Source organism: Zea mays, chromosome 5 (genome assembly GCF_902167145.1).
Source record: "Zea mays cultivar B73 chromosome 5, Zm-B73-REFERENCE-NAM-5.0, whole genome shotgun sequence".
NCBI classification, from domain to species: Eukaryota; Viridiplantae; Streptophyta; class Magnoliopsida; order Poales; family Poaceae; genus Zea; species Zea mays.
The window spans coordinates 134,239,120-134,255,681 of NC_050100.1; the positions used below are offsets into that span (position 1 = coordinate 134,239,120).

Below are 16,562 nucleotides of genomic sequence, written 5' to 3' on the forward strand. Positions count from 1 at the left end.
GTGACTTGTGTTCATTTGAGCTCTTGCGCTTGGATTGCTTCTTTTTCTCATTCTTTCTTGTGATCAACTCAATTGTAACCGAGGCAAGAGACACCAATTGTGTGGTGGTCCTTACGGGGACTTAGTGTCCCGTTTGATTGAGAAGAGAAGCTCACTCGGTCTAAGTGACCGTTTGAGAGAGGGAAAGGGTTGAAAGAGACCCGGTCTTTGTGACCACCACAACGGGGAGTAGGTTTGCAAGAACCGAACCTCGGTAAAACAAATCATCGTGTCTCACTCTTTATTTGCTTGCGATTTGTTTTTGCCCTCTCTCTTGGACTCGTTCATATTTCTAACTCTAACCCGGCTTGTAGTTGTGCTTAAGTTTATAAATTTCAGATTCACCCTATTCACCTCCTCTAGGCGACTTTCAATTGGTATCAGAGCCGGTGCTTCATTAGAGCTTAACCGCTCGAAGTGATGTCGGGAGATCATGCCAAGAAGATGGTGATAGGCGGTGAGAAGTCCGCTACAAGCCACGGGAAGGCTCCATCAAGGGAGTCCGCCAACAAGAAGAAGGATGGATCCCCTTCACGCATTCGATCGCACAAGAGTGGCGAGAAGAACAAAATGAAGAAAGTGGTCTACTATGAGATCGATTCTTCCTCGCCCTCTACATCCGGATCCGACGCCACGTCCGTCACTTCTAAGCGCCAAGAGCGCAAGAAGTATAGTAAGATCCCCCTATGCTATCCTCGCATTCCTAAGCATACTCCATTACTTTCTGTCCTATTAGGCAAACCACCAACGTTTGACGGTGAAGATTATTCTAGGTGGAGTGATATGATGAGATATCACCTAACCTCACTCCACAAAAGCATATGGGATGTTGTTGAGTTTGGTGTACAGGTACCATCCGTAGGAGATGAAGATTATGATGAGGACGAGGTGGCCCAAATCGTGCACTTCAACTCCCAAGCCACCACTATACTCCTCACCTCTCTAAGTCGAGAGGAGTATAACAAGATGCAAGGATTGAAGAGCGCTAAGGAGATTTGGGACGTGCTCAAGACCGCGCACGAAGGAGACAAGGTGACCAAGATCACTAAGAGGGAGACGATCGAGGGGGAGCTCGGTCGATTTAGACTTCACCAAGGGGAGGACCCATAATCCATGTACAACCGCTTGAAGACCTTGGTGAACCAAGTGCGCAACTTCGGGAGCACCAAATGGGATGACCATGAGATGGTCAAGGTTATTCTAAGATCCCTCGTTTTCCTTAACCCTACGCAAGTTCAATTAAATCGAGGTGATCATAGATACACGCTAATGTCTCCCGAGGAGGTCATAGGTAAATTTGTGAGCTTTGAGCTAATGATCAAAGGCTCCAAAAAGATCATCGAGCAAGGCGACTCCTCCACGCCCGAAGCACAACCCGTTACATTCAAAGCAACAGAGGAGAAGAAAGAAGATTCTACTCCAAGTAGAATCCCCATTGACGCCTCCAAGCTCGACAATGAGGAGATGGCGCTCATCATCAAGAGCTTCTGCCAAATCCTCAAGCAAAGAAGGGGAAAGGACTACAAATCCCGCTCCAAGAAAGTGTGCTACAAGTGTGGTAAGCCTGATCATTTTATTGCAAAATGTCCATTATCAAGTGACAGTGACAGGGGCGACGACAAGAAGGGCAAGAGGAGAGAAAAGAAGAGGTACTACAAGAAGAAGGGCGGCGATGCCCATGTATGCCGCGAGTGGAACTCCGACGAGAGCTCCACCGACTCCTCCTCCGACGAGGACGCCACCAACATCGCCGTCACCAAAGGGCTCCTCTTCCCCAACGTCGGCCACAAGTGCCTTATGGCCAAGGACGGCAAAAGGAAGAAGATAAAATCAAGATCCTCCACTAAATATGCATCCTCTAGTGATGAGGAGGATAATTTGCGCACCCTTTTTGCCAACCTAAACATGCAACAAAAGGAAAATTGAATGAATTAATTAGTGCTATTCATGAGAAGGATGAACTCTTGGACACCCAAGAGGACTTCCTAATTAAGGAAAACAAGAAGCATGTTAAGGTTAAAAATGCTTATGCTCTAGAAGTAGAAAAATGTGAAAAACTATCTAGTGAGCTAAGCACTTGCCATGATGTCATTGCCAACCTTAGAAATGAGAATGCTAGATTAATTGCTAAGGTTATTTCAAATGTATGTGATGATTCAATTTCCAATCTTAGAGATGATAATGCTAGTTTACTTGCTAAGATTGAAAAATTAAATGCTTCTCTTACTAGCCTTAGGATTGATAATGAGAAATTGATTGCTAAGGCCAAAGACTTAGATGTTTGCAATACTTCCATTTCCAATCTTAGAAGTGAAAATGATATTTTACATGCTAAGATTGTTGAACTAAAATCTAGCAAACCCTCTACATCTACCGTTGAGCATGTTACAATTTGCACTAGATGTAGAGATGTTAACATTGATGCTATTCATGATCACATGGCCTTGATTAAACAACAAAATGATCATATAGCAAAATTAAATGCTAAAATTGCCGAGCATGACTTAGAAAATGAAAATTTTAAATTTGCTAGAAGCATGCTCTATAGTGGGAGACGCCCTGGCATCAAGGATGGCATTGGCTTCCAAAAGGGAGACAATATCAAACTTAATGCCCCTCCTAAAAGATTGTCTAACTTTGTTAAGGGCAAGGCTCCCATGCCTCAGGATAACGATGGTTACATTTTGTACCCTACCGGTTATTCCGAGCATAAAATTAGGAGAATTCATTTTAGGAAGTCTCACTCTGGCTCTAATTATGCTTTTATGTATAAGAGTGAGGCATCTAGTTCTAGGCAATCAACCCGTGCTAAATTGCCTAAGAAGAAAACTCCTATTGCATCAAATGATCATAACATTTCATTTAAAACTTTTGATGCATCCTATGTTTTAATTAACAAATCCGGCAAAGTAGTTGCCAAGTATGTTGGGGGCAAACACAAGGGGTCAAAGACTTGTGTTTGGGTACCCAAAGTTCTTGTATCTAATGTCAAAGGACCCAAAACCATTTGGGTACCTAAAATCAAGAACTAAATTTGTTTTGTAGGTTTATGCATCCAGGGGCTCAAGTTGGATCATCGACAGCGGATGCACAAACCACATGACAGGGGAGAAGAAGATGTTCTCCTCCTACGAGAAAAAACTAGATCCCCAACGAGCCATCACATTCGGGGATGGAAATCAAGGTTTGGTCAAAGGATTGGGTAAAATTGCTATATCACCTGACCACTATATTTCAAATGTTTTTCTTGTAGATTCTTTAGATTACAACTTGCTTTCTGTTTCTCAATTATGTAGAATGGGCTACAACTATCTTTTTACGGATACAGGTGTTACTGTCTTTAGAAGAAGTGATGATTCAGAAGCTTTTAAGGGAGTATTAGAGGGTCAACTATACTTAGTTGATTTCAATAGAGCTGAACTCGATACTTGCCTAATTGTTAAGACTAACATGGGTTGGCTCTGGCACCGCCGACTGGCCCATGTTGGGATGAAGAATCTTCACAAGCTTCTAAAGGGAGAGCACATTTTGGGGCTAACAAATGTTCACTTTGAGAAAGACAGGATTTGTAGCGCATGCCAAGCAGGGAAGCAAGTTGGTGTTCATCATCCACATAAGAACATCATGACGACTGACAGACCACTCGAACTCCTCCACATGGACCTATTCGGCCCGATAGCTTACATAAGCATCGGCGGGAGTAAGTACTGTCTTGTTATTGTGGATGATTTTTCTCGCTTCACTTGGGTGTTCTTTTTGCAGGAAAAATCTCATACCCAAGAGACCTTAAAGGGATTCTTGAGACGGGCTCAAAATGAGTTCGACTTAAGGATCAAAAAGATTAGAAGCGATAACGGAACGGAGTTCAAGAACTCACAAATCGAAGGCTTCCTTGAGGAGGAGGGCATCAAGCATGAGTTCTCTTCTCCCTACACGCCACAACAAAATGGTGTAGTAGAAAGGAAGAATCGAACTCTATTGGACATGGCAAGGACCATGCTTGATGAATACAAGACTTCGGATCGGTTTTGGGCGGAAGCGGTCAACACCGCGTGCTACGCCATCAACCGGTTGTATCTACACCGAATCCTCAAGAATACATCGTATGAACTCCTAACCGGTAAAAAGCCCAATGTTTCATATTTTAGAGTCTTTGGTAGCAAATGCTTTATTCTTGTCAAAAGAGGTAGAAAATCCAAATTTGCTCCTAAGGTTGTAGAAGGCTTTTTACTAGGATATGATTCAAACACAAGGGCATATAGAGTCTTTAACAAGTCCAGTGGACTAGTTGAAGTTTTTTGTGACATTGTGTTTGATGAGACTAACGGCTCTCAAGTAGAGCAAGTTGATCTTGATGAGCTAGATGATGAAGAGGCTCCGTGTGTCACGCTAAGGAACATGTCCATTGGGGATGTGTGTCCTAAAGAATCCGAAGAGCCTCCACAAGCACAAGATCAACCATCTTCCTCCATGCAAGCATCTCCACCAACTCAAGATGAGGATGAGGCTCAAGATGATGAAGGAGAAAATCAAGAAGATGAGCCACCTCAAGAGGAGAGCAAAGATCAAGGGGGAGATGCCCGTGATCAAGGTGAGGAAGATGAACAAGTTCCAAGACCGCCACGCCCAAGAGTCCACCAAGCAATTCAACGAGATCACCCCGTGAACACCATCCTCGGCGATATTCAAAGGGGGGTAACTACTCGATCTCGTATTGCTCATTTTTGTGAACATTACTCTTTTGTTTCCTCTATTGAGCCACATAGGGTAGAGGAAGCACTTCAAGATTCGGATTGGGTGGTGGCGATGCAAGAGGAGCTCAACAATTTCACAAGGAATGAGGTATGGCATTTAGTTCCACGTCCTAACCAAAATGTTGTAGGAACCAAGTGGGTCTTCCGCAACAAGCAAGATGAGCATGGTGTGGTGACAAGGAACAAAGCCCGACTTGTGGCCAAGGGATACTCACAAGTCGAAGGTTTGGATTTCGGTGAAACCTATGCACCCGTAGCTAGGCTTGAGTCAATTCACATTTTACTTGCCTATGCTACTTACCATGGCTTTAAGCTTTACCAAATGGACGTAAAAAGTGCCTTCCTCAATGGACCAATCAAGGAGGAGGTCTATGTTGAGCAACCTCCCGGCTTTGAAGATAGTGAGTACCCTAACTATGTATATAAACTCTCTAAGGCGCTTCATGGGCTCAAGCAAGCCCCAAGAGCATGGTATGAATGCCTAAGAGATTTCCTTATCACTAATGGCTTCAAAGTCGAAAAGGCTAATCCTACTTTATTTACTAAAACTCTTGCAAATGATTTGTTTGTATGCCAAATTTATGTTGATGATATTATATTTGGGTCTACTAACGAATCTACATGTGAGGAATTTAGTAGGATCATGACACAAAAATTCGAGATGTCTATGATGGGGGAGTTGAAGTACTTCTTAGGATTTCAAGTGAAGCAACTCCAAGAGGGCACCTTCATTAGCCAAACAAAGTACATTCAAGATATTCTCAACAAGTTTGGGATGAAGGATGCCAAGCCCATCAAGACACCCATGGGAACCAATGGGCATCTTGACCTCGACACGGGAGGTAAATCCATAGATCAAAAGGTATACCGGTCGATGATAGATTCTTTACTCTATTTATGTGCTTCACGACCGGATATAATGCTTTCCGTATGCATGTGTGCAAGATTCCAAGCCGATCCTAAGGAAGCTCACCTTAGGGCCGTAAAACGAATCTTGAGATATTTAGTTTATACTCCTAAGTTTGGCCTTTGGTACCCTAGGGGATCCACATTTGATTTAATTGGTTATTCGGATGTCGATTGGGCGGGGTGTAAAATTAATAGAAAGAGCACATCGGGGACTTGCTAGTTCTTGGGAAGATCTCTGGTGTCTTGGGCTTCAAAGAAGCAAAACTCCGTAGCTCTTTCTACCGCCTAGGCCGAGTATATTGCCGCAGGCCACTGTTGCGTGCAATTGCTTTGGATGAGGCAAACCCTTAGGGACTATGGTTACAAATTAACCAAAGTTCCTCTGCTATGTGATAATGAGAGTGCAATCCACATGGCGGATAATCCCGTTGAACATAGCCGCACTAAACACATAGTCATTCGGTATCATTTCTAAAGAGATCACCAACAAAAGGGGGATATCGAGATTGCATATATTAACACCAAAGAACAATTAGCCGATATCTTTACCAAGCCACTAGATGAACAAACATTTAACAAACTTAGGCATGAGCTAAATATTCTTGATTCTCGGAATTTCTTTTAATATTTTGCACACATAGCTCATTAATATACCTTTGATCATATCTCTTTTATATGCTATGACTAATGTGTTTTCAAGTGTATTTTAAACCAAATCATAGATTGAAAGGTAATTGGAGTCTTCGGCGAAGACAAAGGCTTCCACTCCACTCCATTGAATTACTCACCCTTCGCCGTCGCTCCGCGCCGCTCTCCGTCTTTGGTATAATCTTCACTCATATTTTGTTTGCCAAAGGGGGAGAAAGTAGTTATAGAAGGGATTATATTTAACTCAAGCATCTGTTTTTGGCGATTCATGCCAAAGGGGGAGAAAGTATTAGCCCAAAGCAAAAGGACCGCACCACCATCAATTTTCAAAAATTTTGAGTTAAGAACAGATTTTTCAATTGGTGATTTTTCAATCGATATCTTATTTTTGATAGAATTTCATATTGGTACAACCCTTTTCAAAACTAATATCTAAAACCATCTTGAATACTAAGAGGAGGATTTGATTGAGGGGGAGTTTTGTTTAGTCAAAGGAAAAGCATTTGAAACAGGGGGAGAAAATTTCCAAAATCTCAAAAAAATGCTTCTCAAAATCTTATTCATTTATCTTTGACTGTTTGCAAAAGGACTTTGAAAAGAATTTGCAAAAACAAAACATGTGGTGCAAGCGTGGTCCAAAATGTTAAAAATAAAGAAATCAATCCATGCGCATCTTATGAGAATTTATTGGTTCAATTCTTAGTATCCTTTGCACTTACATTATGCAAACTAGTGCAATCATGCACTTCTATATTTGCTTTGGTTTGTGTTGGCATCAATCACCAAAAAGAGGGAGATTGAAAGGAAAATAGGCTTACACCTTTTCCTAATTGATTTTGGTGGTTGAATTGCCCAACACAAATAATTGGACTAACTAGTTTGCTCTAGATTATGAGTTCCACAGGTGCCAAAGTTTCACAACAAACCAATAAAAAGACCGAAAAAGGATTCAAATGTAGAGAGCAAAAGTCAGCCGAAGTGTGCCCTGGTCTGGCACACCGGACTGTCCGGTGCACCAGGGACTTCAACTCCGAACTGCTCACCTTCGGGAATTCTGGAGGCCGCTCCGCTATAATTCACCGGACTGTCCGGTGTAGCACCGGACAGTGTCCGGTGGGGCACCGGGCTGTCCGGTGTGCCAGCGGAGCAACAGCTACTTTGCGCCAACGGTCGTCTGCAGAAGGCATTAAATGCGCTACAGTGCGCGCCAGAGCCAGAGCAGTGCTAGATGGCGCACCAGACATTGAACAGTGGCTGTCCGGTGCACCACCGGACTGTCCGGTGGCCTAGAAGACAGAAGCTCCAACGGTCGGAATCCAACGGCCAGGTGACGTGGCAGACGCACCGGACAGTGTCCGATGGCGCACCGGACTGTCCGGTGCGCCATGCGACAGCAGCCTTCACCAAACGGCTAGTTTGGTGGTTGGGGCTATAAATACCCCCAACCACCCACCATTCATTGCATCCAAGTTTTCCAACTTCCCACATCTTACAAGAGCTATAGCATTCAATACAAGACAAACCAAAGAGATCAAATCCTCTCCCAAGTCCATAGTTTATTCCAAATCAAATAGTGACTAGAGAGAGAGTGACTTGTGTTCATTTGAGCTCTTGCGCTTGGATTGCTTCTTTTTCTCATTCTTTCTTGTGATAAACTCAATTGTAACCGAGGCAAGAGACACAAATTGTGTGGTGGTCCTTGCGGGGACTTAATCTCCCGTTTGATTGAGAAGAGAAGCTCACTCGGTCTAAGTGACCGTTTGAGAGAGGGAAAGGGTTGAAAGAGACCCGGTCTTTGTGACCACCTCAACGGGGAGTAGGTTTGCAAGAACTGAAACTTGGCAAAACAAATCATCGTGTCTCACTCTTTATTTGCTTGTGATTTGTTTTTGCCCTCTCTCTTGGACTCGTTCATATTTCTAACACTAACCCAGCTTGTAGTTGTGCTTAAGTTTATAAATTTCAGATTCGCCCTATTCACCCCCCCTCTAGGCGACTTTCACTTACCTTATGCAAACTAGTTCAATTCTGCACTTATATATTTGCTTTGGTTTGTGTTGGCATCAATCACCAAAAAGGGGGAGATTGAAAGGGAAATAGGGTTTAACCTTTTCCTATAAATAATTTTGGTGGTTGAATGCCCAACACAAATAATTTGACTAACTAGTTTGCTCTAGATTATATATTCCACAGGTGCATAAAGGTTAAACACAAACCAATAAAAGATCAAAGTTAGGGTTCAAAAGCAAATGAGCAAAGGAACCGATGGGTGCCCTGGTCACCGGACAGTCCGGTGCACCAGGACCGTACAACTCCGAACTCGCCACCTTCGGGTTTCTCAGGCCGCGCTACGCTATAATTCATCGGACTGTCCGGTGCACCAGTGGAGCAACAGCTACCAGCGCAACGGTCGACTGCAATTAACACCTGCGAACGCTACAGTGCGCGGACAGTGCGCGCAAAAGTCAGAGCAGCCGTCAGAGGCGCACCAGACAGTGAACAGTACCTGTCCGGTGCCACTAGAAGACAAAGCTCCAACGGTCAACTACACCAGAACCCTAACGGTTGGGTGACGTGGCTGGCGCACCGAACAGCATCCGGTGCGCCCATCGACAGCAACCCCTCCCCAACGGTTGTTTGGTGGTTGGGGGCTATAAATACCCCCAACCACCTCCACTCCAACCATACAAGCATTCATCACTCCTCATTCAATACAAGAGCAATAGACTTCACTCCAAGACACAAATCAAGCGATCGATCTACTCAAAGTCATGAATTCAACTCTAGCGCATTTGGGCTTAAGAGAGGATCACTTGTGTTTCTTGTTGCTCTTGTTTGCTTGGTTGTCGTTCTTTTCTTTTCCTTATTACTCTCAAGTGCTTTGTAAGCAAGGCAAAAGACACCAATTGTGTGGTGGTCCTTGCGGGGTCTAAGTGACACGTGAGAAGTGAAGAAGAAAGCTCACTCGGTCTAAGTGAGCATTTGAGAGAGGGAAAGGGTTGAAAGAGACCCGGACTTTGTGACCACCTCAACGGGGACTAGGTTCTTTAGAACCAAACCTCGTTAAAACAAATCACCGTGTTCATCCACTTTATTTCTTGGTTGATTTGTTTTTTCCTCTCTCCTAGACTTAATATTCATTCTAACGCAAACCCCGGCTTGTAGTGTGTGCTTAAGTTTATAAATTTCAGTTTTCACCTATCCACCCCCTCTAGGCGACTTTCACCCGCGGTGGAGAAGGACTGAGCGATGGGTCCCATGCGCAGCGAGTGGCGCGGCCGATCCGACTAAGCCCGCATGTCAGTGAGTGGTAGTGCGCGAGGTGTGGCTCTGTCAATTGGGCCAGTCGAAGGTAAACGTGACATGGGCCGAGGACTAGGAATAGGGCCCATGCGTAGTTTTCTCTTTTTATTTTCTTTTCTTTTCTCCTTTCTTCTTTATTTTGAATTCCAAATTCAACACCTAAATTTAAATTCAACTTTGTGACATGTGTGTACTCAGACTAAATGTTCCACTTGATTATACCAAATTATGAAGAAGTTATTTATTTATAATTTTATCTGGTATTGTATGATACCTCTTCCTTTCCTCTTTTCCTATTTTCCAAATTCTCCTAAATTTCAATTTGGGGTTTATTTCAAATCTTCATTGTATTTTATTAATATCATTGTTATTATTTTCAAATGCACAATCAAATAAACTCCAACATGATGCACTTGTTATTTATATGTTCTTGGCTAATTTCATACTTAGATAAGATTGTTCACATGTGATGGTAAATAGAGATGGCACATATAAGGAAAATAATGTCTCCTTTAATATTTGTATTACAAATTGGGTATTAAAGAAGCCCCTGACGATTGGGTCCCATGTGTAGGTGACATAGGCGTGTGTGCGTGCGATCGACCGGCGAACCCCACTTGTAAGCGACGTCCAGTGTATGTGCGCGAGACCCGAACTGAGGAGTGGGCCCGTTGCGTCAGTCATAAGAGTGGGCTGCCACGCGCCAATGGGCCGCGGTGTTAAGGGCTACCGTTGTATGCTAGGTCGGGAAGAGGGATTCGGCCCACGGGTCGGCTTTACCTTTTTTCTTTTCTGTTTTCACTTTCCTAATTTCAAATCAAGTTTGAATTCAAATTTCGAATTACCTATAAATATAGTTCAAACTTCAAGCCAATTTAGATGCACAAATTAAAATCTCGGCATGGATGCAAAGTTTCTTTTACTTATTTATTACTTACTTTAATAAATGTCTCTAAATATAATATTGATGAAAGGAGTATTCACTCAAATAAATAGTCGAAAGTAAAGCGTAGATCCTGTCTGAATGAAAGAGATTTCGTAAGTAATTCAGTAAGTAAGGCAGATCCTTAATGCTGAAGAAGAGTTGGGATGCGATATGATAGCACTCCTATATTTTGAGAAGCTGCCCTCGAATTCCTTCGTTGAAAGAACGAAATTAGTATCGGAACTCCTACTTCTAACTGAAATTGGTAGCTGCAAAGTAAAGTTAAATAGCGAAAGGATAAGACAAGGGAAGGAGTCTCATTATTGCTATATTTTGACAAGCTAAATCCTCCTATTATTTATTTTTCTGAGATTAAAAATTATGTTTAAAATTTAAAAAGTCCAATCTAGATTTGAGTCATCGAAGTTTAATGCTATCCTTATTTATTTTTAAGATCATAACTCCAAAGTAGAAAAACATGTATTAAGGACAATTTAACCTATGTTTATTGAACAAAAATTTCTTGAATCCCAAAGATTTGGGGTTTTACATCTAGAGAAGCATGCTCATCAGTTTCGCCCGGGCACTTGCTGGGATGATGAGATTGAGGAGAAGCATCCTATACGTGTCGTGGATTCGTGTGGTTGGCCACGAGTTGATTATACAAAAATATAAGTTTTTTTAATGGGGTTGACACACGACGACCGTTGAACCTATTGGTTTACCGAGTAAAGAAATTATATAATTTTGTTACTAAAATCGGACGCGAAAAAACTTTCTTTTATTTGATCGTATAAATTATTGATCCGTGGAATGCATTTGGAAAAAATCGATAGCGCAGCACACCGGGGAAACAGGAGAGGATGCCACAATGTTAGAGCATTTTGACAAGGGTAGAACCGTAGAGCTCAGATAGGGCGTGGTGGTGATTTGTGAATGATTGCTTGCCATGTGTGGGACAACCAGATCCTGTGCTGCGCCCAGCTCAACAATCCCAAATTCCATTACTGCCCACCTGCATCGTCCTCTCTGTAGGCTGCGGTGTTTGCATCGTCCAAAACTCCAAATACATACATACAACATGCTAGCCTAGTCCTCTTCTAGTCGCCTCTACCCAGTTACTTGCATCGCCCCGTCAAGCACGCCGCCGGCACGCGGCCCTCGGTCTCCCCGCCGCGCCCTCTGCCTCCGCCCGAACAAAGCCGTCTCGCCGTCGCGTTGCCTTCCTTACCGTCCACCGCGGGCAGCCGTCCTAGTACTCGGTTGGTCCTCCCCTGCTGCCCTTCTACGGTGGAGGAGCGGAGATCCTGCCGTTTTCCGGCTGATTTCTTCTAATTGGTATGCCCGGGTTGATTTCACCGTGTCGTGATTTGTCCGGACGGTGCAAGTCCAAATCTTTCCTCGCCACTGCATAAAAATTTAAATTTTTGCTGCGAGATTCCGTCCCGGTCGTCTCAATCTCAAAGTCTATACGCGTCTCTTGTTAGACTAGTCGCAAGTTGGTCATGGCTTCGAGATCGACTTCTTAGTCTTCTCAAGTCTATACGCGTCTATTGACAGAAATAACAAAAAAGTTTCCCCCCCCTTTTCAGCATCGTACCCTGCTTAATAATTGCTCTGTTCGGCAAAATACCTTGCTTGGCAAGAAGATCTGATTTGTTCTTTCTCTCTCCCTCTTTTGGCTCAACAACTGCAGCGGGGCAAGTTCCGTGGATAGTCAATACTGCTTGTGCTGTTGAGCTAATATTAAGTTCCTGCTGGGAGAACTTCTGCAGTTCCTATGGCAAAGCCTCTCAATGGCAGTGGCCGTAGGTATGTTCACTACCACATCCACAAACTTCATAAGCAGTTCTTGTTCAGTCTGTAGATTTAACTGCTAGTGTACCTAATGTTGGGCAATTTTATGTCCTCGGTGCCACTCATCGTAATTTTACTGCCAATTTTTGTTATTAACAGCATGCCAAGATCGAATGAGGGAATGCGGCTCATATTTTCGGCAGTTGTAGGTGTCATGCTGGGTTACCTGTTTGGGATCTCCTTCCCTACAGTCAACATAACCAAGGTAAATTGACACACTTGCCTCTCTTGTTTTTGTGTCTCATATACTTGCTTTAGAGAAGGGGGAAAACACTACTCTAATGTGGCTTGCAGCTTCACTTCCCTTCGAGTATCATCTCTTATATCGAAGATAGGAACTCTGGCATCACAACCCAGACATTGTTGAACCATGCTTGGGCATCTGCAAACAATCATAAAAAGAATAGTTCTGAATCTAACACTGATGAAATTCCCGAGGTACTTCAACACACTACTGCCTTCTTGTGTTGCCATATTAGCTGTATACTTATATGTCTGTATTGGCCTAAATTAGGTATCGTATTTGTTATTTTTTGTGGTCCATTCCTAATTGTTTATTTTTATACATATGTTACTGCTGTGTCTCATGACAATGTTAATGTTAAGCTTACCAAGTATGTCAAGGGCTCAAGGCTGTAAATCTAGGGTCTCTTTTCAATGTCGATAGGTAGATCAACTATTACCTAATTACCTTCAAGGGAACTGTGGTAGTTGGTGGCTCAGTTTTGTACTGTAAACAATACTAGCCATCTATATTTGACCTTTATTACTGCATATAACTTATTTATCTTAGCAATAGATAGTTTATGCTCTTTCCCCCCTTTTTCTCAAAATGATCACACAATTATGTGTGCAGATTTATGTTCCTACAAACCCAAAAGGTGCTGAGAGACTTCCACCAGGCATTGTAGTGTCTGAAACAGATCTTTATCCCCGAAGACTATGGGGTGATCCTAGTGAGGTTCGTGGTTGTTAGCCATTTTCTTCAAAACTGCCTTGAATTTCTTTTTTAACATATTTTATATACACTCTATGTTCTTAAACATATGCCATTCATCAGGACCTTACTAGCGAGCCGAGGTATCTTGTTACTTTTACTGTTGGTATTGGGCAAAAGGCAAATATTGATGCAGCGGTCAGAAAGGTAACTGACAGACTGGCACCTTACCTACTTAAGCTCAGTGTATCAAACTTCTGAACTCTGGGACTGATGTACAGTAGATCCACATCGTGATTAAACTTGTAGTCACTTTATTTGAAATGAGCATGTAGTCCTTTCTTCCAATTTCACGTAAGTTTCTTTTATAGTTTTCAGACAAATTCACCATTATGTTGTTCCATTATGATGGTCGGACTACAGAGTGGGATGAATTTGAGTGGTCTAAAAGAGCAATCCATGTGAGTGCCAGGAAGCAGACAAAATGGTATGGTAGTATTGCTGTAATTATACAATGTCTTTTTATTGCCCTTGTCAATATAATGTTTTGACTTCAATTTTATTGATGTGATTCTTGTGTTTATACAAGGTGGTATGCAAAACGATTTTTGCATCCCGATGTTGTTGCCAGATATGATTACATTTTCATCTGGGATGAGGATCTAGGTGTAGAGCATTTCAACGCAGAGAAGTAAGCACTACATATTTCCATTCTTGTTTTCTTTCTGTTCAGCAGGTGTTCATTTTGATTAAAATGTCCTTCCTATTTTTACAGGTACATTGAGCTTGTTAGAAAGCATGGGTTGGAAATCTCTCAGCCTGGTTTGCAACCTGATAGAGGACTAACATGGCAAATGACTAAACGGCGTGGTGACCAGGAAGTTCACAAGTGAGATGGGAATCTATATATGTTTTTCAATACTTAATGATGTAATTTCTTAGTAACATGTTTCCTTGTTACACAGAGTAACTGAGGAGAGACCAGGCTGGTGCACTGATCCACATCTACCACCATGTGCAGCGTAGGGCCAAATGTTTGTTGTGTATTTAGTTTTCATTGTCTAATTATCATTTTAAAAGAAGGGCAGGCCTGGTCAAGTGGTGAGAGCTCTCACTTAGTCACCATGTCCCAGGTTCGAAGCAGCCTCTCCGCATTTGCGCCGAGAAGGCTTGCCTCGATTTATCCCTTCTGTAGACCCCACTCATGTTTGACCTCCAACACTAGGTCTTCCTTTTTTTTAATTATCATTCTAAAAGTTCGATTTTGATGTGCAGATTTGTTGAGATTATGGCAACAGTGTTCTCCAGAAATGCATGGCGCTGTGTATGGCATATGATTCAGGTGAGGTAACATGGCATGCAAGTCATTAGTTTGTCTGAAGTGGAGTATGCTTATGCACTTCTATATGCAGAATGACTTGGTCCATGGATGGGGTCTTGACTTTGCTCTTAGAAAATGTGTGGAGGTATTCCCTGACATTATCCTGCATAATATTTGACCTCTCCATTTCTTTGCTAATCCAAGGATTAGCCACACAGTCCATGCCTTTCCTCTCACGGGATACACATAGCAGCATCAACAGTTATATGATTACCAACTTAATTAATGTGCTTTCGACTTTATATGCTATATGCACGATGTACTGAGCTGGGACTCTTTTACTTTAATTATACAGCCGGCTCATGAGAAAATTGGAGTTGTTGATGCTCAATGGATTGTTCATCAATCAGTTCCTTCACTTGGCAACCAGGGCAAGTCAGATAATGGAAGACCACCATGGGAAGGGGTAAGGCAGTATTTACTTGTATTATGTTACTCCATCCGTCCCAAAATATTAGTCGTTTTAGCTCTTAGATTTTATGTCTATATTCAAATAAATGATAATGAATCTAAACACATATATAACACATACATAAAGTATTATAGGAATCTATTAAAATACTAAAATGATTAATATTTTGGGACGGAGGGAGTATTTTTTTTCACAGTACATTATATTTCAAAGGCATGCATTTGACTGTTACGGCACCCACCCTGTGTCCATATGGATTTTGCTTAACTGTTTAAACTTGGATGTCTACCACAGGTAAGAGCACGCTGCAGAAAAGAATGGGGGATATTTCAGACAAGGCTGGCTGATGCGGAGAAGGCTTATTACTTGGAGCGAGGCATCACACCCCCGAACTCAACATCAGTTTAGATGAACACATGCTCCTCAGATGCCACGGCAAGGTTTCTGTTGGGGGAACCTGCTGCAAACTGGCATGTTCATCGAAGCTGCTGCAGCCCAGGGCAAATCCATATATTTGTACATTAGAGGTCCCACGAATCGCCATGATTAATCTTTAGTGTCGCTCACCTGGTTTTAATGTCATTTCTTTTGTTAGTGATACTAGCTGCGATGTAAGTAGGAGGATACAGCAGAGACCGTGATGATACCCATTTGTGTATTAATGACCTGATGCAATATGGATGTTGATAATCCTTTCCTCAGTTTCAGCATGTAAATTGTTTGTTCTAGACCAGCTGTATGCAACTGGGTCAAATACTACATTGATGTAAGGCCCAAAATTTGTATAAGAAAAAAATAATAAAATAAATATATGAAGAAATAAAATAGTAAATTCAGATATCTTAAATTATATTTAAGCTTTAAATTTTGAGGACTGAATTTTGAAACTAAGAATTATTTTAGAAAAGAAGTAATAGAAAGGTTTTCTATTAAACAAAATGATTATTTATTTCATTAAATGATGCACTATAAGCATTTATTTACATATTTACATAAATATTAAATTTAGATGACTCAAGTCGGGACTAGATTTCCTTTTAAGTCGGGGCTAGATTTCCTTTTAAGCATTTAAGTTTTATAACTTAAACTCGGAAAATAAATAATAGAAGTTACTCCATTGGTTTGTTCTCCTCATAAATTATACATACTCTTAAAACAATCAAGAAACCCTTAAATGAAAATATAACATAACTTCTTTTAAAATAAATAGATAATGAACATTTATTTTTGGAGTAATATCTAATTCTCATCCCACATTCAAAATGCTATTTTTTCTAAAAAGAAAGAAAACAATATGAGTGTGTTTCGTAATTCAAACATCTGCCAAACAAATAAAGTAATTAGAATAAATATATATATATATCTATTGCATCATAATTGATTTTGAGTATGTATTA

At 41.7% G+C, this 16,562-nt stretch overlaps 1 protein-coding gene across 1 annotated transcript; it reads left to right on the top strand.

Annotated features, from left to right (window-relative positions):
• Window positions 1-11,611: 11,611 nt before the first annotated feature.
• Window positions 11,612-15,892, top strand: LOC100273464 (lysine ketoglutarate reductase trans-splicing protein). The gene is made up of 14 exons (NM_001156498.2): window positions 11,612-11,916; window positions 12,275-12,390; window positions 12,535-12,640; window positions 12,730-12,873; window positions 13,292-13,396; window positions 13,496-13,579; window positions 13,744-13,859; window positions 13,962-14,063; window positions 14,148-14,261; window positions 14,338-14,394; window positions 14,648-14,714; window positions 14,785-14,838; window positions 15,049-15,159; window positions 15,460-15,892. The coding sequence occupies exons 2-14, from the start codon at window positions 12,359-12,361 to the stop codon at window positions 15,571-15,573; spliced, it is 1,206 nt and encodes a 401-aa protein (NP_001149970.1). The 5' UTR covers window positions 11,612-11,916; window positions 12,275-12,358; the 3' UTR covers window positions 15,574-15,892.
• Window positions 15,893-16,562: the final 670 nt, after the last annotated feature.